We start from the raw sequence: 25,763 nt of genomic DNA on the forward strand, positions 1-25,763 counted from the left end.
GGCCCTTTGTCCCTGCTCTGCATACCTCCCCCCACTTTTTTTTTCCTCTGAATTCTTGCCCATGGAGGTGTCTTTTTACTACATTTATTACCTTTGTCTAATTTTGTACCTCTAGTGCCATTGTTTTCTTTTGTCACTTAAGCATTATTTTGCTTTTCTCATAATTTCATTTTGCTGATAAGGTAAGAAAACATCAAAAAGTGCTTGTTTGCCTTCCTTTTTCCTCTTTGCCTTTCCTCCTGTATTTGGAACAACTGACTTTTTAGATTTCTGAGTTTCTGGTCTCTTTGTTAGGGCTCAGATATTACTGGGACATCAAATAAATCCTGAAAAAACTAACCAGTATTTTCTTTACCTGGATTTAATATACTTTAAGTTGGATGCATCCTGTTCAAACAAAAGAAGCCAGGTATATATAATTTTTTATTAATATGGTAAGCTAAATCCACCTCAGTGTCCCGTTTTTTCCAATATTTTTAAAGGAAGGAAGCTAAACTTCCCTATCTGGGAGAATAGAATGAGGTGTTTTGTATAATATTTATGTAATGTAAGTTTAGCTTAGCATACAAATTATATGTTAAAACCATCAGCAGTTTTATTAGCAGTTTAAAAACATATATATTACTGTTTTCTGGCTTGTGAGAATAGCTTTTCTTTATTTTAGAATCATTTAGATTGTACTCAGTTTAATATCTGATCAACCAGGAATATTTGCACATTAGCTTTGAGTAAATAAAATAATTAGGTTTTGGTATTGAGACACCTACTTTCTTAAAATGGTGTTTAATCAGAGACTTTGTAATTTCCATAAAGACAGCATCTAAGTTTGAAAGCTTTGTCCCTGTGTGGTAATAAGCCTGAAAAATTAGGTAGTGATGGAATGAAAAAGAGCTGAATTAAATGTATTCCCCTGGTGAGCTATTTGAAATAGAGAAATTAAAGGAAGTAGACGTCAGGTTTTATTACTGCTGTTTGTTTCAAGGCTGGGCAGCAACTCTGAGGTCATGTGAACATTGTATTCCCAATAGCCACATCCAGACCTGCCTCCTTTCCTCTATCTATCTTTCTATCCAAATATCCATGCTAAAACACATTTTTTGTGTCAGACTTTATGGTGGGGATTGAAAATATGAAGTTGAAAATGGCTTACACCCAGCTCTGAAGGATCCTATAATCTAGTGTGGATAAAGATAAGTTAGCTATCAACTACAGTACAATTGCCTAATTCCTCCTTGGGTTAGAAGGAGTATGAGGGGATATAAGAAGTCACAGTATAAACATGGTGCATTTTACTAGTGCATTAATTGTACTTGATTGTTTTTGAGGGAAGCATTATTTTTATATGGAAATAACATGAGATAGATATGAAATTTACATGCATTATTGAGATAAAACAGGAGACTTCAAAGATAGTTTATACTTACAGCAACAGTTTTAGGCTGTGTCCCAGGTTATGTGTTCTCTGTAATGCTTTGGCTAGAAAGGTGAGAAATACTGCATTGCAATATAGGGGCTATAATAGAGATAGGAATAGGGTCCTGTGAGACCAGAGAGTTCAGGCTGGTTGCAGCTTTTATCATTTTTAGACAAGTAAACGATATCTTTTATAAACTAGGAGAGACTTGGGGAATAGCACTTACGACTGTAGAAAACCTGGAAAAAATGTTGTCTGTCTCTCTGGTCTAGGAAAACGTGAGCCGCTTCATAAGCCAGTAATAATTTACTACTCACTTTATAATTGAATTCTACTAAGAATGAATGGTAATCTATATGGTTGCATTAAAATCTTTTTGGTGACAGTGTGTTACCTTGCTGAAGCTTGTAACAATTTTATCGAATAGTTGCATTTCTGGGCCTTTGATAAAAAGGATAAAATGAATAAAGATGCTTTCTCATGTTTAGTTCTTTTTAGTACCTTTCAATATCATTCACTTTCTGCTATAAACTTTAAAAAAAATTTTTTTTTATTGTGCTTTTGATGAAGTTTTACAGAGCAAATTAGTTTCTCATTAAACAATTAACACGCATAATGTTTTGTGACATTGGTTGCCAACCTCACGACACGTCAACACTCTGCTTCTCAACCTTGAGCTCCCCATTTCCAGCTTTCCTGTCCCCTCCTGCCTTCTCATCCTTGCCCCTGGGCTGGTGTGCCCACTTAATCTCGTTTTGTTTTATGGGTCTGTCTAGTCTTTGGCTGAAGGGTGGACCTCAGGAGTGACTTCAGTACTGAGTTAAAAGGGTTATCTGGGGGCCATACTCTCGGGTTTCTCCAGTCTCTGTCAGACCAGTAAGTCTGGTCCTTTTTTGTGAGTTTGAATTTTGTTCTACATTTTTCTCCAACTCTGTCTGGGACCCTCTGTTGGGATCTCTGTCAGAGCAGTTGGTGGTGGTAGTCAGGCAACATCTAGTTCTGCTGGACTCAGTCTGGTGGAGGCTGTGGTAGTTGTGGTCCATTAGTCCTTTGGACTAATTTTCCCTTATGTCTTTGGTTTTCTTCATTCTCCCTTGCTCTAGACGGGCTGGGACCAGTGGAGTATCTTAGATGGCTGCTCACAAGCTTTTAAGACCCCAGAGGCTACTCACCAAAGTAGGATGTAGAACATTTTCTTTATGGATGTCCCCTGAGACCATGGTCCCTAGCCCTCAGCCCAGTAAGTAATTTGGCCCTTCAGGGTTTGGATGTGTCTATGAAGCTTCTATGACTTTGCCTTAGTCAAGTTGTGCTGACTTCCCCAGTTTTTTGTGTTTTTTTAATTTTATTGAGGTGAAATATATATAGTAAAAAGTTTACCATTTTTAAATATACAATTCATGACATTAATTACATTCACCATGTTGTGCAACCATCACCACTATCCATTTTCATCACCCCAAACAGAAACTCAGTACTTCTTAAGCAATAACTCCCTATCCACCCCCACCACATCCTCCACTGCCTTAGCCCCTAGTAAACGCTAATAAACTTTTGTCTCTATGCATTTGCCTATTCTAGATACTTCATATTAGTGGGATCATACGATATTTGTCCTTTCGTGTCTGATTTATTTCCCTGGAGCCCTGATGGTGCAGTGGTTAAGCACTTGGCTGCTAACTGAAAGATCAGCGGTTCGAACCTACCAGCTGCTCTGCAGGGGAAAGATGTGGCAGTCACTTCTGTAAAGATTTATAGCCTTGGAAACCCTATGGAGCAGTTCCACTCTGTCCTACAGGGTCGCTGTGAGTCAGAATAGACTTGATGGCAGTGGGTGGGTATTTCACTCAGCATAATATTTTTAATAATTCCCTTTGCCCCCTCCCTCCCACTCCTGGTAAGCACTGATAAACTTTGGTCTGTATACATTTGCCTGTTTCATGTAAGTGGGATCAGTATTTGTCAGTATTTGTCCTTTTGTGATGGACTTACTTCACTCAGCATAATGTTTTCAAGATTCATCCATGTTGTATGTATCAGAACTTCATTTCTCTTTATGGTGGAATAATATTCCATTGTATGGATATACCACATTTTGTTTATCCATTTATCATTTAATGGACACGTGAGTTGTTTTCGCATTTTGGCTGTTGTGAGTAGTGCTGCAGTGAACATTGGTGTATAAGTATTCTGCTGTGAGCTTTTGAGGTTTTTCTTTCCTTGTGGGTTGGGTGTAAATTTTTGTTTACAGTGTTATTTTATTTGGTATATTGAATCAAAATCCATCGATCTCACTGTCACTTACCTTTCTCACTCAACTAACTGAAGCCCAAACTCCCAATTCCACTGCAGGGAAGATGTGTTAGTAAATTTCTGAATATAGGATACTTATAGGTTAATGTTTCAATTATACCAGTTGCCTTCAAATGGATTCTGATTTATGGGTGTCAGCATATGCAAGTGTTCCAGATCTCTGCCATAATGTTCAGTATATGTGAAGATTAAAACATGGTTTCATTTACTTGAAGGATAACATCTTATTTGTAATGTTACAGAAGACTAATGAGGTTATAATATACTCTTCCCTGCTTTATTTTCATTTTTCAAAATATTTTATTTCTGTTTAAAAGCTAAAATGTTATATATATTTTTAATGCAGTGCTGGAAATGTACAGTAAGCTAAAAGAACAGATGAGTGCAAAAAGGTAAGTTGGTTTGTTTTCTAATTGTTTTTAATAAAAATCTTTTTTTCTTCTATTATTGAAAATATACATAAACTTACTCTAAATTATAGTAGTGTTTTGCTTTTTACTTTACACTATTCTTTGCTCATGCAGGTTGCTCATCAGTATCATCCAGTAAGGCAATTCTTATTAATTTATTTGTGGATCCTTGCCCTTGATAAGTGATAGCAAAGTTTGATGATATTGATGAAGGACAGAAAGACAACTGAACAGGAATGGAATCAGTATTGATTAACTTGCTGGCATATTAACATTGCATACAATCAAGGGCTAAGTGCTTTTTTTCCACTTCTGCTATCTGATTTTTAAATTCTTAGAGCTCTTTTTTGATCTTCAGATGTTTCTTTTGTTCCTCAGTAGTCTGTTCTTGATTCATTGTTACAGTGTTTTCTGTTTGCTCGCTGAGATTTTATATATGTTATATAAATGTAATATAAATGTATAAATATAAATCTAGTATATATGGGTTCAACTCATCCTCTTGTTTTCAGAACAGTACTGTTGTCTTCAACCTTGCCTAGTGTACTCTATTTAGAAATTAGCTATTTTAGTCTTTTCGTAAAATGGCGGAAGGGTGATTGCTTAGATTCCTGGATTAGGGTAGAGATTATGGGGCCTGATGACATCTTAGACAGATTTTTAACCAATATTCATACTCCCATTTCCAGGAGTCATGGAATTCCTGACAGTTCCTGAGTTTTTTGGGAATTCTACAGAATAAATCCACCACCTGTCCGTCAGTTTGTTGTACTGTAGTGGCTTTCATGTTGCTATGATGCTGAAGCTATTTCAAATACCAGTCGAGTCACCCATAGTGGATAGGTTTCAGTGGAGCTTCCAGACTAAGACAGACTAGGAAGAAAGGCCTGGCAATCTATTTTAAAAAATAGCCAATGAAAACCTTAAGGATCACAACAGAATATTGTCTTATATAGTGCTGGAAGATGAGCCCCCAAGGTTGGAAGGCACTACACAAAAGCTGCAACAGTGGACTCATATGTACCAATAATCATGATGTGGTGCAGGACCCGGCAATGTTTTGTTCTGTTATATGTAAGATCGCCATGAGTTGGAGCTGACGCAGTGGCAACTAAAATTAGGTTAATTTTAGCTTTCTCAACTATTGGGTTAGGATTCAGTTTTCTCAGGTCTGCTGAGTTACCGTTTGTCTGTTGATTTTCCAGCTTTTTAAAATTGTATCGTCTCTCCTTTACTTTTCTTTCCACCTATGAGGATTTATGCTTTAAAAAAAAAACCCTTCACTGTCGTTTTATTGGTGTTTCAAGAAGGAATGAAAGCGAATGCATTCATTTAGAGACTTAAAATTGCAACATGATTACGTTATGACAATAGATTTACAACTGGGGTGATTATTTTTAAATAATTTTAATTATAAATTAATTCCTTGATACTGTTAAATAGAATATATAACTGGAAATGTTATAGTTATATGACTAGATGAAATGTGGCCAAATATAAATGAGTTAATTGCTACATGGTAGGATCAGATCATGGTTACTTTTTATTTTCTCCTTTATAATTTTTGTATTTTGCTAATGGTTGTGGATATTTTATAATTTTTTTTAAAAAACAGCATCATGTAGAAATGGTAATCTGTTATAATGTGGATTTTGCCTACATTTAGAAATATATCAAGCTTAGTAGATTTGTGGCTAAATTTTAGAAAGAATCCAGAGTCTGGTCTCTGACATCTTCTCTCTGCCTAGATTATAAACTTACTATATGTTGTAGCCTGGTTTCCCAGAAAGCAAAGCCTGAGGTATAACCTTGACATTTCACTACTTTGGAGGAAATGGTAATCCTAGAGAAGCTGGGAAGCAGAATTGAGGGAAAGGGAAATGCGACAAACAACTTGGGAGAGCAGATACGAGGATAAGCTATTGAATTAGCCGCTGCTTGATATTGGTTAATTTCAGAGGACCTTCTGGGAGTTTGTATAAATTATTGTAAATCAGGACATTCCATCTAGGATGAGAGGTGGAGAATATGTCTTCTGGCTTCATTTTCCCATTAGTCAAAGGTTTAACCTACTGGCATTAACTGCCTGCGTCCCTGAGTTGTGCATGTGTTCATGCCTCCATGACACAGGGAAGCTCCAGGATGGGAGGTGAGGGATAACCAGCATGAAGGGAGGCACAGTTGTGCTATGAAGTCAGTTAATTTTGTCTGGTAGGTTATAAAAACTACTGGTAATACTTCTCATTTAGCATCCATCACTTATGATTTCAAATACGTTATAGACATGATTGGAGCCCTGGTGACACAGTGGTTAAGAGCTTGGCTGCTAACCGAAAGGTCGGCAGTTTGAATCCACCAGCTGCTCCTTGGAAACACTATGGGGCAGTTCCACTCTGACCTACAGGGTTGCTACAAGTCCGAATTGACTTGACAGCAAAAGTTTTATAGACACTAACATGAATTTTTGGAAAACATGCGTGTTGTAGAGAGAATACCTTTCGGGTATACCTAATTCAGTCAAATCAGCAAATAGGTTGAAATCAAATGCACTTTGACTGCTGACTGATCACTTGCATCTAAAGTGTTATGGGTTACAGAAAAGGCATAACTCATTATTTCACTTCCTCTAAATCTATAACGTCATAGACACTATCAAAATCATTTTAATGACATCTCTCCCAAGTATACTATCACCTAAGTATGTTAATATTTTATTTGTTTATATTATAACAATTCTAATGAATTTTAAATAACCAAGATAAAATTTGGATGGCATACCTAACATGTCACACAGTGCCACATAAATATAAATAGACATTTAGTAAATATTTGTTGAACTGAAAAAATGCTGTACCAGTACTATTTCACCTGGCTGTTGTGAAACATAATAGTGTTTCCAATTGCCTCAAATAGTGTAAATTTTCAAAAAAGTCCTTTAAAGTAAATTTTGCTATAATTAGAATTAAAGGTGTGCTGTGCATTTTTTTGGTGGTGATAGTGTGTGGATAGGAGAGAGATTAGAAATCACATATCAGATAACTAAGTATTACAACTCAAATTTAAGGTATTCTGATGATTATGGTAATGTTCATGATGTTATAGGTTTAGATGAAGTGAAATAAGTGAAACAAGGACATTACATGTTAGTGTAAACCATGAATTTTCATCCTGTAATCTGTTCATATGGTTTATAGTTTGTGTTTAGTAAATATAAGTAAGTGTTAAAACTATAACAGTATCCTTTTTGATGGGAGTGATGAATTGATTCATTGTTTGGACTTGTAAAATTAATATAATAAGAACTTTTTATACACTTTTCTTTTTAACTTATCACAGGTATTACTCTGCTCTAAAAACTATGGAACAGTTAGAGAATGTGTACTTCCCACGGGTTAGTCAATACCGGTTTTGTCAGTTAATGATAGAAAATCTTCCTAAACTCCGTGAAAATATTAAAGAAATCTCCATGTCTGATCTCAAAGACTTTCTGGAAAGTATTCGAAAACATTCTGACAAAATAGGTGAAACAGCTATGAAACAGGTGAGATTTAAAAGGAGAATTTTAATTTAATAATCTAGAAAATAGAATGAATCTAAAGTTTACTCTTTCTTACTTACATAAAATGCTTATTTTTACCCTTTTCTTATCTTTCTTGGTTCTTGATTAGAATGGATTTTATCAATGTTTTCTTGTGGTTTATAGTTACTCCATATTTAAGTAAAGTCAGTCTAACTTGAATTCATCAGTTACTCACCAGCCAAACTCTCAGCAATTTTTCTCATGTGTGCGGTGTTACGTTAACCTTTCCAGCAGTCCAATCTGGTATAAAATTAGCTAAAAAATGGCAGGCCTGTAGGCAAGTAGGACCCCTTCTATGCTGAGGTCCTAAATTGATATCATTTTTAAAAAGTATTAACTTTGAAATAAAAACTTCTCGCAGCTTAATAATAAAAAGGTTTGGCAGTTATAAAATTAATAGGTATGTATTTGAGTCAGCAGTTTCACTCCTAGGTGTTTACCAGTGAGTAATGAAAGCGTGTCCTCACGATGTTCATAACAGCTTTGTTCACAGTAGCCAAAAACTGGAAAAAACCCAAATGGCTATCAAAAGGAGAACATATACACAAATTGTGGTATATTTATACAGTGAAATACTACTTACCAACAAAAAGAATGAGTTACTGAATATATGCAACAACATGTATGAATTTTCCAGATATTATGTTGAGCCACAGAAGGTGGACACAAAAAAGCACACAGTGTAATTCCATTTATATGCAGCTCTAAAGCAGGCAAAACTAATTTAAGGTGAAAAAAGCCAGAACAGTGGTTGTCTCTGGATTGGGAGATTGCCTTGGGAGGGACTTAAGGGGACTTTCTGGGGAGATGGAAATGTTGTAAATCACAATGGGGGTGTAGTGGGTTGTATATTTGTAGATGAGGTTGTCCCCAGAAAAGATACGCTCAAGTCCTAGTCCCCGGTACCTGTGAATGTGACCTTATTTGGAAATTAAATCTTTGCAGATATAATCAAGTTAAGATGAGGTCATACTGGATTAGGGTGGGACCTAAATCCAATAACTGGTGTCCTTATAAAGAGAGAGAGCTTCAGAGATACACACAGGGGGGAAGAAGACCATGTGACAGTGGAAGCAGAGATTGGAGTGATGCAGCTGCAAGTGAAAGAATGCCCAGGATTCCCAACTACTACCAGAAGCTATGAAGAGGCAAGGGAGGATTCTTCTCTAGAGCCTTCAGCAGTAGCATGGCCCTATCAACACCTTGATTTCAGACTTCTAGCCTCCACAGGGGTGTATTCATTTGTCAAAACTGTGTAGTTAAGATCTGTACATTTCAATGTATATAAATCCTACTACAAAGAGAACTATAAAAAATTATTAGGGTGTGTATGGAGTAAGTGGGTAAAGATATGGATGAAAGAAGAATGGAGAAATGTTAATTGTTGAAGCTAGTCGATAGGTACATGGGAGTTCATTATACTAACCTGTTTACTTTGTTTACATTTGATATTTTCAATAATAAAAAGCTGAAAAATGAGTATAATTAAAATTTCCAAGAGTTAGTTGTTAGAGCTCCCAGTAGGCGTGGTGTCATATAAATACAACAATGTTCAATATGCTTCTTTACTCTATTTTTTCCCCAAGTATTACAGAGTACTTTGGAGAAACCTTATTTTATTTTTCTAATTAAAGAAGCAAATCTTCACCAGAATATTGTCAAATCAGAGGAAATTAGAATTCAGTATATGAACTTTCTCCCTATTTTAACTCTTTAAAGGATTATCTGTGAATCAGATAATTTCTATTATAATTGTTTAAGCTTTCTATAATAGTACACTCCATGTTAATTTGCTTTGCTTAGCATATTGTTTAAGGATGTAGTGATTTTGAAAATTCTTCACCAGGATTAATTTACTTTAATAAAAGTGGAAACTATTAATAATGTAGGATCTGTGATGTACGATAGTGTTTTTTGAAAAGTGGCTTCATTTTTTTTCCAAACGTAGTTACCCCTTGTTTATCTGTACGTAGACTATAGCAGATTAGATTTCAATTTAATTTATTTTTGATAGTGCCTTTTGTTCAGCTTCATGATAAATGGCGAAGAAATTGAAGTTGTCAAGGATTTCCTTATGCTTGAATCAACAGTCAGTGCCCATGGAAGCAGCAGTCAAGAAATCAAATGATGTTTTGCACTGGAAACGTTTACTGCGAAAGACCTCTTTAAAATGTTAAAAAGCAAAGATGTCACTTTGAGGACTAAGGTGTGCCTGACCCAAGTCATGTCTTTTCAGTTGCCTTGTATGCTTCTGAAAGCTGGTCAGTAAATAAGGAAGACAGAAGAATTGAAGCATTAGAATTGCGTTGGCAAAGAGTACTGAATATACCATGGACTGCCAGAACAATGAACAAATCAGTTTTGGAGAAAGTACAACCAGAATGCTTCTTAGAAGCAAGGATGGAAAGACTCTGTCTTGCTTACTTTGGACACCTCATCAAGAAAGACCAATCACTAGAAAAGGACATCATGTTTGGTAAAGTAGAGGGTCAGCAAAAATGAGAGAAACCCTTCATGAGATGGATTGACATAATAGCTGCAACAGTGGAATCAAACATACCAACAATTGTGAGAATGGCACAGGACCAGGCAATGCAGTGTTTTGTTCTGTTATACATAAGGTCGCTGTCATGGATTGAATTATGTCCCCCAAAAAATGTGTGTGTCAGTTTGGCTGGGCCATGATTCCTGGTATTGTGTGATTTTCTTATATGTTGTAAATCCTGCCTCTATGTTAATGAGGGAGGATGGGTGGCAGTTGTGTTAGTAAGGCAGGACTCAGTCTACAAGATTGAATTGTGTCCTGAGGCAATCTCTTGAGATATAAAAGAGAGAAGGGAGCAGAGAGACAGGGGGACCTCATACCATCAAGAAAGCCCTGCCGGGAGCAGAGTGCATCCTTTGGACTGGGGTCCCTGTTCAGAGAAGCTCCTAGTCTGGGAACATTGATGAGAAAGCTGACAGAGAGAGAAAGCCTTCCCCTGGAGCTGATGCCCTAAATTTGGACTTTTAGCCTACTTTACTGTGAAGAAATAAATTTCTCTTTGTTAAAGTTATCCACTTGTGGTATTTCTGTTATAGCAGCACTAGATGACTAAGACAGTCACCATGAGTTGGAGCTGACTCAATGGCCACTAACAACAGTAACAACAGTTTGTTCAATTTAATTAAATACTTGGTTGACAAAAATAAGATCTTTATTTGCTGTAAATAAACAAACTACAAAATAGAATTTAAGTCAAATTCATTATTGCTGTTGAGTCAGTTTTGACTCATGGTGACCCCATGTCTGCAGAGTAGAACTGCTCCATAGGGTTTTCAAGGCTGTGACCTTTTGGAACCAGATTGCAGGCCTTACTTCCAAGGTGCTTCTGGGTGGATTCAAACCGCCAACCTTTTGGCTTGTAGTCGAGTGCATAACTGTTTGCACCACCTGGGGACTCCATCACTCTCACTACCTCTTTGCAATTCTTTTCTGTAGTAGCTAGCCTTAGGCTATTTTCTGTATCATTGGAATAATGGGAATATGGTTAGTTGTGGGTGGTAGAATAGGAACAGAAGTGGTAGAAATGTAGGCCAGTAGGTTAGAGTTTTAATATCATTTTGATAGCCTGGAAAATATGAAGGCTAAATAGGTGTAAGAGAATAAGATCCAAAGCCAGAGTTCAGGAAAAGAATCCAGAGACTCTGAAACTAGAAACTGTGGTTATCCCAGAGAACTCTCAGAGGTTAGGAAAGCTTCAGGAATGGATAGCTTAGCAGGACCAAAAGATTGGATGTTACCTCATTGTTAAGATAGAATAAAGTGGGATTTTATAGTATTCGTCTGAAGTAATCTTCTTTCTCCTCCACTGTTGGTACTTCAGGATACTAATAGGACTGATACCTGCCATTTCTTCTCGTGATAAGTCCTGACTCATTGCCTCACATCAGGGAGTGTTCTTCGCCATTGGAGTGCTCTTCACCATTATATTCTTGGCTTCAGTGTTATAGCCTTTTCAGTACTTTTTGCTTACCTTTGGCCAGTGAATTCTGTGCATGCCATGGGGGTAAAAAACATAACCACTTGGCAAGGTTTTTGAGTTTGAGAATGTAAACGAAAGTTTAAAGTTCACAAATTACATTATATATTTTAATTAAGCATTTCAATATTAAACTTAATCTTCTTTGACCTGTCTTTCATAGACCAGTTTTGGACTCTTCCCAGCTATGCAGTCCACCAAATCATGGGCCTTAGGATTTGAGATTTATAAGAATTTCCTGCTAGGAGGAAGTAGATTCTCCTGGTCCACCACTGCTTTATCTTGTAAAAGTAATTGAACTTCTTCACCTCTGCAAGATAAAGATTAAAAAAAATATATATATATTAAAAGCAGCCAGAAGAACAACAATAATTCTTGTAGCTGACTTTTCAACAGAATTAATGGAAACCAAACAACAATGGCATTATATACTTGAAGTGCTGAAAAGAGTTATCTGTCGACCTAGAGTTCTGTACCCAGCAAAAAGATCTTTCACAAGTGGAGGTGAAATGAAGACATTTTTTAGATAAATAAAATCTAGAGAATTTATCTCTAGCAGACCTGCACTAAAAGAAATATTATGTTCTTCAGATCAAAGGGAAATTATTCCAGTTAGAACTTCAGCAATTCAGGAAGTAAATGGAAAAGGAAGTTTGTATATTAAACTGTATATATGTTGACTGTGTAAAACAAAACTGTAGTGTGGGGGTTAATATAGAGAGAGAATTAAAAATAGTGCAAGAAAATAACAGCATATTGGGAGGGGGACTTAAATGGATTAGAAATACTCTATTAAATTATGCTGTTTACAGGAGACATAACTTACATACAAACATACAGAAAGGTTGAAAGCAAATGGATGGAAAAAACACCGAAAGAATACTGATGTATCTATATTAATATCAAAATAGACTTTAGGGCAACAAGGATTACTAGAGAGAATAAGGAACATTAAATAATGATAAAAGATTCAGTTCATCAGGAAGTCAATTCTAAATTTGTTTGCATCTAATAAAAGTCTCAAAATATATAAATCAAAGGTTGCCAAAATTAAAAGGAGAAATAAATAACTTGATAATCATAATGGGAGATTTTACTATGCTTCTCGCTGTAACTAATAGAGCCAGCAGACAAAAGATCAGTAAGACTATAGACTTTTAATATCATATGATTAACAACTCTAACCTAATTGATATATATGTAACCCTGTATCCCATGATTTCAGAATATACATTCTTTTCAAGTGCACATAGACCACTTATGAAAATTGATAAAACAAGTGTCAGTAAATTTCAAAATATTGAAATAATATAAAGTATACTTTCTGACCACACTGGAATTATTACAGAAATCAGCAACGAATAGATAACTGAAAAAAATCCCTGTATGTTTGGAAATTAAGAAATAAACTTCTAAATGACCCATGGGTCAACGGAGAAGCCACAATTGAAATCAGAAGACATTTTGAACTGACTTAATAATGAAAATATGACATATCAAGATGTGTAGGATGCAGCAGAAGTTGTTTTTAAAGATACCTTTACAGGCTTAAATGTATAAATTAGAAAATACAGGCTGAAATTAATGATCTAAATATCCATCTCAAGAAGCTAAAGAAACAGCAACCAGTTAAACTGAAAAAAGTAGAAGGAAGGAAATAATCAGGATAAAAACAGAAATCAGCATGATAAATAGAAAACAGTACAATAGGGAGGATCAGCAAAGCCAAAAGTTGGTTCTTAGTTGTCTCAAATAAAATCAATAAACCTCTATATGACTATTTTAAAAAAGGAAGAGGAATCATGAATTAAAAAAATGAGACATCACTACAGATGCTACACCTACAGATTTTAAAAAAAGAATAAAGTATTATGAATAAAATTTGGAACCAATTTTGACCTTAATACATTTAGAATAATCTGAATTTTCCTTCTTTCAAAATAGGCACACCAGCAGAAAACTTTCAGTGTGGCTCTGCAGAAACAAAATAACATAAAATTTGGGAAGAATATGCGTATAAACAATGATAGAATTCTAGAAGAAAGGAACGAAATTGTATTGAAACATGCACTTGAGGAAGAGGATGAGAATGAAGAGGAGGTGATGGAATTTCTTTCTTATTTTATTATTGGGTAAATTTTTTCTTTCGGGTTGTAATATACATCTGCGTGATTCTCAGTCTTCACATGTATAAACGGAGTTTATATAACTCAATTTGTAATGTGCCATTAGGGCAATGGAGTCATGTGAAATATTAGGCTGTATAACTTGACAGGTAAACAGGATATATTATAGATTGTATTTGTAAGCCATAGATAATTGAATGTAGATGTTCTACCATAATTAGCAATAAAAGTGTAAATCTAAAGATTTTTTATAGTGAGGACTAATTTATTGTATTTGAATTATCTGTGGTAAAATTTTAATTTTATGACAGATTGACCTTGCCATTTGGACTAATTCTGGAGAGCCAATCTTTTTTTTTTTTTTCAGTTGGTGTTAAGATACTACGAAGTATTTCTAATATGATTAAAGTTAAGTTTTTTTATTTCTTAAAATTAAGTCCTAATATATATGTCGTTGTTGTTAAGTGCCTTTGAGTTGATTTCGACTCATAGCAATCCCATGTAACAGAGTAAAACTGGCCCCGTAGGATTTTCTAGGCTGTAATCTTCATGGGAGCAGATTGCCAGGTCTTTCTCCCATGGAGCCGCTGGGTGGGTTCAAACTGCCAACCTTTTGGTTAGCAGCCGAATACCACCAGGCCTCCTAATGAGTCTAGAAACCTTGAAATTGTTCTTAAATATTGAATTTCTTTCATCCTCTACATACAAATACATTTTCTAGTTCTTTAACTTCTTTTATTCTCTCCATGAAGTCTTCTCTTGAGCTTACCTTTATCTTGTCCTTTGAATTCACTTAATATGATCCCCATTTTTTACATAAGTATTTATTTTCCATTTATATTATTTGCCATGTAATCTTCATAGTCTTTTTATCAACTTGGTATATCTGTATATAATCTCCCACCAACTGGTTTTTCAAATTGGAATCCTCTAATATATTCTTGATGGTCTAGGAATTCTCTAAGGTAATTTTAAAAATTTGTATTTTCATTGCAGTGAAAATCTTAAAAAAAAAATTCAATCTAAAATTACAGAATAAGATTTAGTACCTAACTGAAGTATTTGTGCTAAACAGTAATTGATTGACATGTAGTGGTCTTGTACAAAGATTTTGCAGTAGTTTCTCAAATAGAGAAATGTGGTAAGACCAAGTCATCACAGGAAATTTGGTATATAGGATGCCAAATTCCAAAGAGCAGTGGTAGATAGTAACATGAAAATATCATTAATTTTATTAAGCTAATATTGTTGGTTTTGTAGTTTTGTTAGTATTTTTTGGGGGGGTTTGGTATTGTAGAGGATATAAATATGTGATATAAATGCATAAGGAATTTATGCCTAATTTTAATGTTTGTTATTATCTAAGTAAAATTACCATGAAAATAATTTAAATCCACTCTGGGAATTCATGAGAATAGGAATGTGTTCCTTTAAAAAGGGTTATGTATTTCTCAAGTTTGAGAAACTTTGTACTACTGTACTTTATCAATTCAAAGGTGCATTTTTTCACATTATAAAATCAAATCAAACCAAACCAAAGCCCTTGCCATCGATTCAATTCCAACTGATAGCGACCCTATAGGACAGAGTAGAACTGCCCCACAGGGCTTGCAAGGAGCAGCTGGTGGATCCGAACTGCTGACTTTTTGGTTAGCAGACGTAGCTCTTAACCACTGTGCCACCAGGGCAGCATCTCATAATTTGGGATACATATTAAAATTGATAGTGACATAGTTTCAGTTGATAGTGTTTTTTTCTTAGTGGTCCATAAAATAATAATGACGATGTCTTCAATTTCATAAAATAATGGTAAATCATATGAATTAGCTGCTTAAGAGAAGGAACTTTATTGATACGTAAACCATAAATCCACACACCATCTTTCCCAAAAGCAGTAATGAGGCATCTAGTTATCTGGAGCAATTTTCTGAGAATCTACCAAGCATGTTAAATATATACACTCTCTCGCCTCTATTACTTTTTAATTATTATATATTGTAATTATATATGTTGTTACTGGGTGCTATCGAGTCGATTTTGACTCATAGTGACCCCATGTGACAGAGTAGAACTGCCCTACAGGATTTTCTAAGCTGTAATCGTTACAGAAAGGAGCCCTGATGGTACAGTGGTTAAAGTGCTCAGCCGCTAACCAAAAGATCAGCAGTTCGAATCCACCAGATGCTCCGTGGGAGAAAGGTGTAGCAGTCTGCTTCCATAAAGATTATAGCTTTGGAAACCCTATGGGGCAGTTCTACTCTGTCCTGTAGGTTGGTTGTTATGAGCTGGACTCACCTTCACCACAACAGGTTTTTTAAATCTTTACAGAAGCAGATTGCCACTCCTTTCTCCCACAGAGTCTCTGAGTGAGTTCGAACCACCAACCTTTCTTTAAACAGCTGAGTGCTTAACTATTGCACCACCAGGGATACTTCATATTATATATGATATACATAGTATCTAACATGTAATATTGCCCTGTAATATATTATCTTAAAACCGTCAGCAATGATGATAAACATACTAAGAATGAACTACTGAACAAATGTCAAAGCAAAATAAAAAAGGCATTGTGTTTATACTGTGTGCTTTCTGTGGGAGAATTGAATAAATGTTATAAAGTCCATGAATCTCCAATAAAGGACTAGTAGCTGGACCTATAGTTTTAAAATAATGGTTTTATTTTTCAGGTCTTAACTGTTCAGGATCTTGTTGATTTTTCCCCTGTTTACCGATGTTTGCACATTCATTCTGTTTTGGTAAGTATGTTTTGACATATTAAAACAACAGTTTAGGTCTGTTTCTCAAAAGGCTGACCATAAGCTTAGCAAGCTATAAATCTTCATGCAAGAAATATTTGTAGAACATCCATTGCATGTAAGGCACTTACTTTTTTTTTTTGGCTTACCACAGTCTACTTTAGAGTGATATACCATTTCATGTGTATTATAAGAACCTTACAATAGTATATTTTCATATCTTCCTTCTTGCCTTTGTGCCTTTGGGGAATACAATTCAATCCATAAAATTACCCCCTTTTAGCCCCTCAAAATTCGTATCTTCCCCACGTACAAAACACATTCATTCTCTCGCCATCATCCCCAGACCTCTTAACCCATTCCAGCATCAACTCTAAGTCCCAGATCTCATCTTCTGAATCATCTAAATCCAGTATGAGTGAGACTCTGGGTGTGTTCCATCCTGGGGCAACATTTTTCTCCATCTATGGACCTGTGAAACCTAGAATACAGGTTTTCTGCTTCTGAAGTACAGTGATGAGACAGGCACAAGTTAGACATTCCCATTCCAAAAGGGAGAAGTTGAAAGGAAAGGAGTCATGAACAAGAAGCTCAAAACCCAGCAGGGAAAATCTCATTGGCTCTTAAAGCTTGAAAATAATCCTCCATTCTCCAAGTCCATCTAGGCGATGGCCTACTCTCTTGACTCTGGGAATTGATCATGCTGTCTAGATTCTGGGAAGAGGCCCCTTAGCCCTGGACATCAGCCCTGCCTCCCAGGACCACTGGAATGGTGATGCCACCCCGTTGACTTTGGGTGGCCCCATTCAGTTGGTCCATCTGAGCAGCGACTCTGCCCCCTCAGCCCTTGTGGACCTGTTTTCCTGGCCCACTGGCACAGCAGCCCTACGTCTTCAACTTTGGGTAGTGTTCCCATTCTCTTGGCCCATTGGAAAAGCAGCCTAACCCTCCAGAACTAGGGTAACCATGACCCTACTCTTTGAAACTTAGGGAGTAGTGGCTCCACCCTTTAAAACCAAGGAAATGGCAGCCCTGCCCCCCTCCCCTTGTGCACCTTCTGACAGTTTTACTGGTCTCTAAACTGTTGCCAGGATGTCCCTTTCTTTTCTTGAAGAACAACCGATACTTTCAGTCGTGGCTCTATTGGCCTATTTCCAACGATAAAGAATTCATCTTTATTGTTGCATAGAATTTTAAGAGGCAGATGACTTTCTTTCATTTCATCCTGTTTCTGTCCCTTTTAGTCTAAGCTGACAGGATTTCTGATGAGGTAGTTGATTAGATTCATCCGTCACAGACGTAATCTATTTAGCAAAAGGTTGTATAACCACACCCTTGGTGTCAATTCTAGGGCACATTCTTTTAGTTTTTACAATAGAATTTTCCAAATTTTTAAGTTTCGGTTTCTTTTTGCACAGTTTACTTCTAAATCTCTCTCTTTCCTCCTACATTTTACTACAAGTGACAAGGAGAAACCACACCACCCCATTAAGATCCTGCTTAGAAATCTCAGCCAAATATTCAAGTTTATCACTTACAAGTTCTACCTTCCACAAAACATTTGAACGTAATTCAGAAAAGTTCTTTGCCATTTTATAACAAGTATCACGTTCCCTCTGGTTTTCAATAACATGTTTATCATTTTGTTTTAAAGTCTCACATTTTACATCCACATATATATACATCTATTTTTTTGAAGCACATTTTATATCCACATTTCTAGCTACATTCTGTTCATAATGGTAGACACTTTCCCTGCAGCTCTCTGTTCTTTCAGAGACCTCATCACAATTGCACTTAATGTCCATAATTCTGCCAACAGTCTTTACAAGGCAAGTGAAGCTCTTACTATCAAGCACATCAAAATTCCTCCAGCCTCTGCTTATTACCCAATTCTAAAGCCCTTTCGACATTTTAGTTACTTATTAGAGCAGCACCATCACTCTTATACCAAACTGTGCCTTAGTTATCTAGTGCTGCTATAACACATATACCACAAGTAGGTGACTTTAAAGGACAGGAATTTATTTTCTCACAGTTTAGGAGGCTAGAAGTTCGAATTCATGGCATGACTTTACGGGGAGGTCCTTCCTTGTAGTAGGCTGGTGAGGTTCTTGGCATTCCTTGACCTTCCTTGGTGTCTGTCTTTCCTAAGTGATAAGCTGGGCAAGTGACAAACTGTTTGAACTTAACTTTAGTGTTACTAATTGTCATGATACCCAACAAGGTTACTGTCTTTGAACTATGATGCCAAATATTTGTTGTTGGCATTCAATGTGAAATGTCATTCAGCATTTGTATTCCAGTTGTTAGAAAATGCAAATAGCCACTTGTGGGTAAAGAAGTTTTAGCAGTGTGTGTGTGTGCGTGTGCGTGTGCGTGTGCGTGTGCATGTGCATGCTTATGTATGTGTATTTTTCATTATTCTGCTTATTTTATTTTAGGGCAGTGAGGAAACATTTGAAAATTATTACCGAAAGCAAAGAAAGAAACAGGCAAGACTGGTATTGCAACCCCAGTCAAATATGGTAAGTATGTGAAAATTCTGAATTGGTTATGTTGTCTCTTTTTATCCCCTTACACAGCTTAATTTCTTAGAGCATGTATCACTATTCATTCAACACTAAATATTTATTGAACACCTAACATTTCTAATCATTGGTTTAGATACTGAAGGTATGACAGTGACCAAAACAGATAAGTGCCTTCTCTTATGAGCTTACAGTCTATTAGGGAAGACAGAGTGAACAAATAAAATAGTGAATAAATAAAAAGTTAATATATAAGATGTTAGGGATTGATAATTGCTATGAAGGAGAGATTAGTTTCTGACAATATGGTGTAGTATTGATTAACCTTCCCACTGGAAAAAAACTAGTAATGCTGGTAAAATTTTTTTTAATCTTAAATTCTCATTTATTTATTCATTTATTTCATATAAGTAATATAGTATTTGTCCTTTTGTGACTTATTTCACTCAGCATGATGTTTTGAAGGTTCATCCATGTTGTGGCGTACATCAGGACTTTATTCCTCTTTATGGCTGAGTAGCTGAGTAGTAATCCTTTTTTTGTATGTACACGTTTTGTTTATCCATTTACCTGTTGATGGACATTTCATTTGTTTCCACCACTTGGCTATTGTGAAAAGTGCTGCAATGAACATTGGTATACAGGTTTCTGTTTGCATTCATGTCTTCACTTTTTCTGGGTATATACCTAGAATTGGGATTGCTGGGTCGTATGGTAGTTCTATGCTCAACATTTTTTAAAAAAATTTTTTTTTATTGTACTTTAGATGAAGGTTTACAGAACAAATAGTTTCTCATTAAACAGTCAGTACACATATTGTTTTATGACATTGGTTAACAACCCCACAACATGTCAACACTCTCCCTTCTCGACCTTGGAGGACCTTTTTTTTGGTGAAAATATACATAGCCAAGGTTACAGCATTTCAAAAGTTTCTACATGTACAACTCAGTGACATCGATTACATTCTCCAAGCTGCCCTGCCATTCTCACTATCCCTTTCCAAATTATTCCATCACCATTATCTTTAACTCACTGCCCCCCAGGCTTCCCATCAAACCCTTTGAGTTGCTGTTGTCAATTTGATCTCACATAGACAATTTTTTTTCTTATTGTACTTTAGATGAAGGTTTGCAGAGCAAATAGTTTCTCATTAAACAGTACACATATCGCCCTATGACAATGGTTAACAACCCCTCAACATGTCAACACTCTCCCTTCTCAACCTTGGCTTCCCTATCACCAGCTTGCCTGTCCCCTCCTGCCTTCTAGTCCTTGTCCCTGGACGGCTGTGCCTCATTAGTCCTGTTTTGTTTTACGAGGCTGTCCAATCCCTGGCTGAACGGTGAACTTCGGGAGTGACTTCACCACTGAGCTAAAAGGGTATCCGGAGGCCATACTCTCGGGGTTTCTCCAGTCTGTCAGGCCAGTAAATCTGGTCTTTTTTTGTAAATTACAATTTTGTTCTACATCCTTTTCCAGCTCTGTCCAGGACCCTCTTTTGTGATCCTGGTCAGAGCAGTCAGTGGTGGTAGCCGGGCACCATCTAGCTGTACTGGACTCAGTCTGGTGGAGACTGTGGTAGCTGTGGACCATCAGTCCTTTGGACTGATCTTTTCCTTGTATCCTGTTCTCTTCATTCTCCCTTGCTCCTGAAGGGGTGAGACCAGTGGAGTATCTTAGATGGCTACTCACAGGCTTTTAAGACCCCAGACGCTACTCATCAAGGTAGAATGTAGAACATTGTCTTTATAAACTGTGTTATGCCAATTGAGCTAGATGTTCCCTGAGACCATGGTCCCCACAGCCCTCCGGCCAGCAATTCAGTCCCTCAGGGAGTTTGGAAGTGTCTGTGGATCTATGCTGAGCTTTTTGAGGAACCACCAAACTGTTTTCCACGGTGGCTGTACATTTTACATTCCCACCATCAGTGGATGAGGTTTTTCCACAACCTTGTGAACACCTGTTGTTTTCTGTTTTTTTGATCATTGCCATTCTCATAGGCGTGAGGTGGTATTTCATTGGGTTTTGATTTGCATCTTCCTAATGGCTAATGATGTGCAGCCTCTTTTAATGTGCTTGTTGGCCATTTGAATATCCTCTTTGGTAAATTGTCCAAGTTCTTTGATGGTTTTTTCCATTGGGTTGTTTGTCTTTTTGTTGTTAATTTGTAGAAGTTTTTATTATTATTATTATTATTGTATTTTGGATATTAGACCCTTATTGAATATATGGTTCCTAAAAATTTTCTCCCAATCTGTGGGTTATCTTTTCACTTTTTCGTAAAGTCCTTTGATGAATATAAGTATTTAATTTTTAGGAGATCCCATTTATCTATTTTGTATTTTGCTACTTGTGCTTTTGTTGTCATATCTGATCTGTACTACTGAGCAATATTAACTTGTAGGCATTTACCCACAAGAAATAGAAACATATCTTCACATAGTGACTTATATGTGAATGCTTATAGTGGCCTTTATTCATAATCGCTGAAAAGTAGAAACATTCCAGATGTCTGTGAACTAGTGAATAGATAAGTCCTGAAATTGTGATATACCCATATAATACTTCTCAGCAATAAAAGGGAACAAACTACTGATACATGCAATGACATAAATGAATCTCAAAAGTATTATTCTAAGGAAAGAAATACAGTATGATTTATGTTATGTAACATTTTGGAAAAAGGCAGAACTATAGGACAGAAATAGGATCAGTAGCCAAGGGGTTAAAAAACAAAACCTGTTGCTGTGGAGTTGATTCCAACTCATAGTGACTCTGTAGGGCAGAGTAGACCTGCCCCACTGGGTTTCTAAGGCTGTAAATCTTTATGGAAGCAGACTGCCACATCTTTCTTCCGCAGAATGGCTGGTGGGTTTGAACCACTGACCTTTTGATTAGCAGCCTAGTGCTTAACCTTTGCGCCACCAGGGGTCCTAGCCAAGAGGTTAAGGAGAGAGATTAACTACAAAGGGACTTGAATAAATTTTTGTATGTTGTGTGGTGAGTGCACAACTGCCTATATTTTTCAAAATTTATCGAACTCTTTATGGAAAAAGGATGAATTTTATTGTACGTAAATTATACTTCAGTAAACCTGACTTAAAAAAAAAAAGACAAAGAGAAGATCTTAAAAGTAGCCTGAGATAAAAGGCAGATTACTTTTAAATAAACAAAAAGACGATAGAGTATCTTCAAGGTTGAAAAAAAATAACTGTCAACTTAGGATTTTACATCCAGTGAAACAAGGGCAAAAAACATTTTCAGACAAAGAAGAGCAGAGTTTGCCATCAGCAAACGCTTACTAAGGAAATTCTAAAGAGTATACTTCAGGCAAAAGGAAAGTGATGCCAAGTGGAAGTATGTGATGCAAGAAGGAATGAATAGCAAAGAAAGTATAAATATGTGGATAAATCTATATTGACTCTATAAAATAATATCAATAAGGTCTTGTGGGCTTTAAAACAAGATAGAATTAAAATACAAACAACAATAGCATAAACATTGGAATGGGATGGAAGTTAATAAAATTACATTATTCTACAGTTTCAGAACTGTCCAGGAGAAGAGTAAAAATATTGATTACTTTTAGAGTTTGATTACTTAAGGATGCATAATGCAATTTCTAGAGTAACCACTAAAAGAATAGAAACAAAGTATATAACTTTCATATACCAGAAAAACCCAAAACCAAACCCATTGCTGTTGAGTTGATTCTGACTGATGGCGACCCTATAGGACAGAGTAGAACTGCCCCATAGGGTTTGCAAGGAGCAGCTGGTGGATTTGAACTGCCGACCTTTAGGGTTAGCAGCTGATCTCTTAACCACTGCATCACCAGGGCTAGTAGAAGATAAAAGCCTAGAATGATAAAAACAAAATATTCATGTGACTTAAAGTTGATAAAATATGGTAATTGTAAATCTATAAGCACTTAAAAACATTGACTCAAAATATTTAAAGCAAAAATTGACAGAAGTACAAAGAGAAATAGGGAAATCTCCTAGTGGATTTTTAAATACTTCTCACCATCTTATGAATTAGGCAGACAGAAAATCAGTAGGAATACGGAACATGATTAACAGGCCTTATCTGGTAGGATGTATAAAATCCTATTCCCAAGAACTCTATTTCCTTTTTTTTTTTTTTGCATTTTCCTGACGACTGATAATTTCAAGCATCTTTTCCAGTGTTTATTGGCCATTTGTGTATCTTTTTTGCAGAAAAGTCTATTCAGATCCGATTTAACTTTTTTTTTTTTAACGAGTTGTAAGAGTTCTTTATATATTCTTGATAAAAGTATCCCTTATTAGGTATATGATTTGCAAATATTTTCTCCCATTCTGTGGATTGACTTTTCATTTTCTTGATAGTGTCCTTTGAAGCATAGAAATTTTTACACACACACACACACGTTACAGCTAATCTCCCTATATCCATCCAGGAAACTTCTACACGTAATTTAAATTTCACTCTTACTAGAAAATCCACTGAAATTGTGGGAATTATCTTTATAATACCAGTTACTAATGAGTACTTATCTCCCTATATCCATCCAGGAAACTTCTACACGTAATTTAAATTTCACTCTTACTAGAAAATCCACTGAAATTGTGGGAATTATCTTTATAATACCAGTTACTAATGAGTACTTTTCGAATTATTTCATCTTCCAGACGAATAATATAGCCAAATTATTATAATACATGCTTTTATCCAATTGTAAAAATATCTCAGTCTCTTAACAACTTGTTCTTATTTTTAGAGTACACTAAAATGTATTGGTTGGTGAGATCTGTAAGGGAACTATTTGCCTCTTTTTGACCCAAACAGATTGGCCATATCCATAGCACAGCAGTTTTCTTAAATATACTTCTAAACATGAGATTTCCTTCCAAGATGATTTTGAAATTGGTCTTGAAGGCAGTTTCAAACATCTTTTTTAGTTGCTTGTTTGTTGTTTTTTTTAAGTTAAAAGGCATTTATTCAAATAACTGCTATGTTTTTCTAGTTCTAGCCAATTAATGTGTGTGTGCACGCGCGCGCACGTGCGTCTGCCCACTTTAGGTGAAAGTTTACAGAGCAAATTAGTTTCTCATTCAACATTTTATACACAACTTGTTTTATGACATTGGTTGTAATCCCTGTGATGTGTCAACACTCTCCCCTTCTCTACCCCGGGTTTCTTGTTTCCATTCGTCCCATTTTCCTGTCCTTTCCTGCCTTCTCATCTTTGCTTTTGGGCAGGTGTTGTCTGTTTGGTCTCATTTACACGATTGAGCTAAGAAGCACATTCGTCACATGTGCTACTGTTTGTTTTATAGTCCTGTGTAATCTTTGCCTGAAGGGTGAACTTTGGGAGTGACTTAAGTTCTGAGTTAGCAGGGTGTCTGGGGGCCATAGTCTTGGGTTCCTCCAGTCTCTGTCAGACAATTAACTCTGGTCTTTTTTTGTAAATTTGAATTTTGTTCTACATTTTTCTCCGACTCTGTCCAGGACCCTCTGTTATGATCCCTGTCAGATGGTGGTAGCCAGGCACCATCTAATTCTGGGCTCAGGCTGGTGGAGGCTGTGGTACTTGTGCTCAGTTAGTCCTTTGGACTAACATTTCCCATGTGTCATTGATTTTCTTCATTTTCCTTTGCTCTGGACGGGATGGGACCAGTAGATGTATCTTAGATAGCTGCTTGCAAGCTTTCAAGACCCCAGACGCTACTTACCAAATTTGGATGTAGAACATTTTCTTTACAAACTATGTTATGCCAATTGACCTAGGTGTCCCCCGAAACCATGGTCCCCAGCCCTCAGGTCAGTAACTCGGTCCCTCAGGGTCTTTGGGTGTGTCTGTAAAGTTTCCATGACTTTGCCTTGGTCACGTTGTGTTGACTTCCCCTATAAATGTGTATTGTCTTTCCTTTCACCAAAGTTAACACTGTTCTACTGTCTAGTTAGTGATTTTCCTTTCCCCAATCCCTCACCTCCCTCATAACCATCAAAGATTATTTCTATGTGTAAACCTTTTCATAACTTTTTATAATAGTAGTCTCATAAAGTTTTTGTCCTTTTGTGATTGACTTTTTTCACTCAGCAATGCCCTCTGGATTCATCCATGATGTGAGATGTTTTGGGAATTCATGTTTATTGTTGCATAGTATTCCATTGTGTGTATGTACCGTAATTTATTTATCCATTCATCTGTTGATGGGCACCTAGGTTGTTTCCATCTTTTTGCTGTTGTGAACAATGCTGCAGTGAACATGGGTATGCATATGTCTATTCATGTGATGGCTCTTATTTTTCTAGGATATATTCCTAGGAGTGGGATTGCTGGATTTTTTTTCTAGCTTTTTAAGGAGGTGCCGTATTGTTTTCCATAGTGGTTGTACCATTTTACATTCCCACCAGCAGTGCATAAGAGTTCCAATCTCCTGGCAGCTACTCCAACATTTGTTATCTGTTTTTTTTTGCCTAACAACTCTAGAAACATGTTCTTTTCGAGCACTCATGGGACGTTATAAAAATTTTTACTACATACTGTGCTATAAAGCAAGTATCAGGAAAGAGCAAAGATTTGGTGTCATGTAGACTGCATTCACTGATCATAATAC

The 25,763-nt window shown here is 36.2% G+C and overlaps 1 protein-coding gene across 5 annotated transcripts in view; it reads left to right on the plus strand.

The window, feature by feature from the left end:
* The window catches only part of EXOC6 (exocyst complex component 6), a 214,921-nt gene that overhangs the window by 35,356 nt on the left and 153,802 nt on the right, over nucleotides 1-25,763 (plus strand). For all 5 annotated transcript variants that reach the window (XM_004369936.2, XM_012557833.2, XM_023740056.1 and 2 more), the window contains exons 5-9: nucleotides 4,074-4,119; nucleotides 7,474-7,678; nucleotides 13,684-13,839; nucleotides 16,556-16,624; nucleotides 19,069-19,152. In XM_004369936.2, the coding sequence (XP_004369993.1) occupies nucleotides 4,074-4,119; nucleotides 7,474-7,678; nucleotides 13,684-13,839; nucleotides 16,556-16,624; nucleotides 19,069-19,152 (560 nt within the window). The remainder of the gene's footprint in view (nucleotides 1-4,073; nucleotides 4,120-7,473; nucleotides 7,679-13,683; nucleotides 13,840-16,555; nucleotides 16,625-19,068; nucleotides 19,153-25,763) is intronic.

The sequence above is a fragment of the Trichechus manatus genome, unplaced genomic scaffold (assembly GCF_000243295.1).
Source record: "Trichechus manatus latirostris isolate Lorelei unplaced genomic scaffold, TriManLat1.0 scaffold00007, whole genome shotgun sequence".
Taxonomy (NCBI): domain Eukaryota; kingdom Metazoa; phylum Chordata; class Mammalia; order Sirenia; family Trichechidae; genus Trichechus; species Trichechus manatus.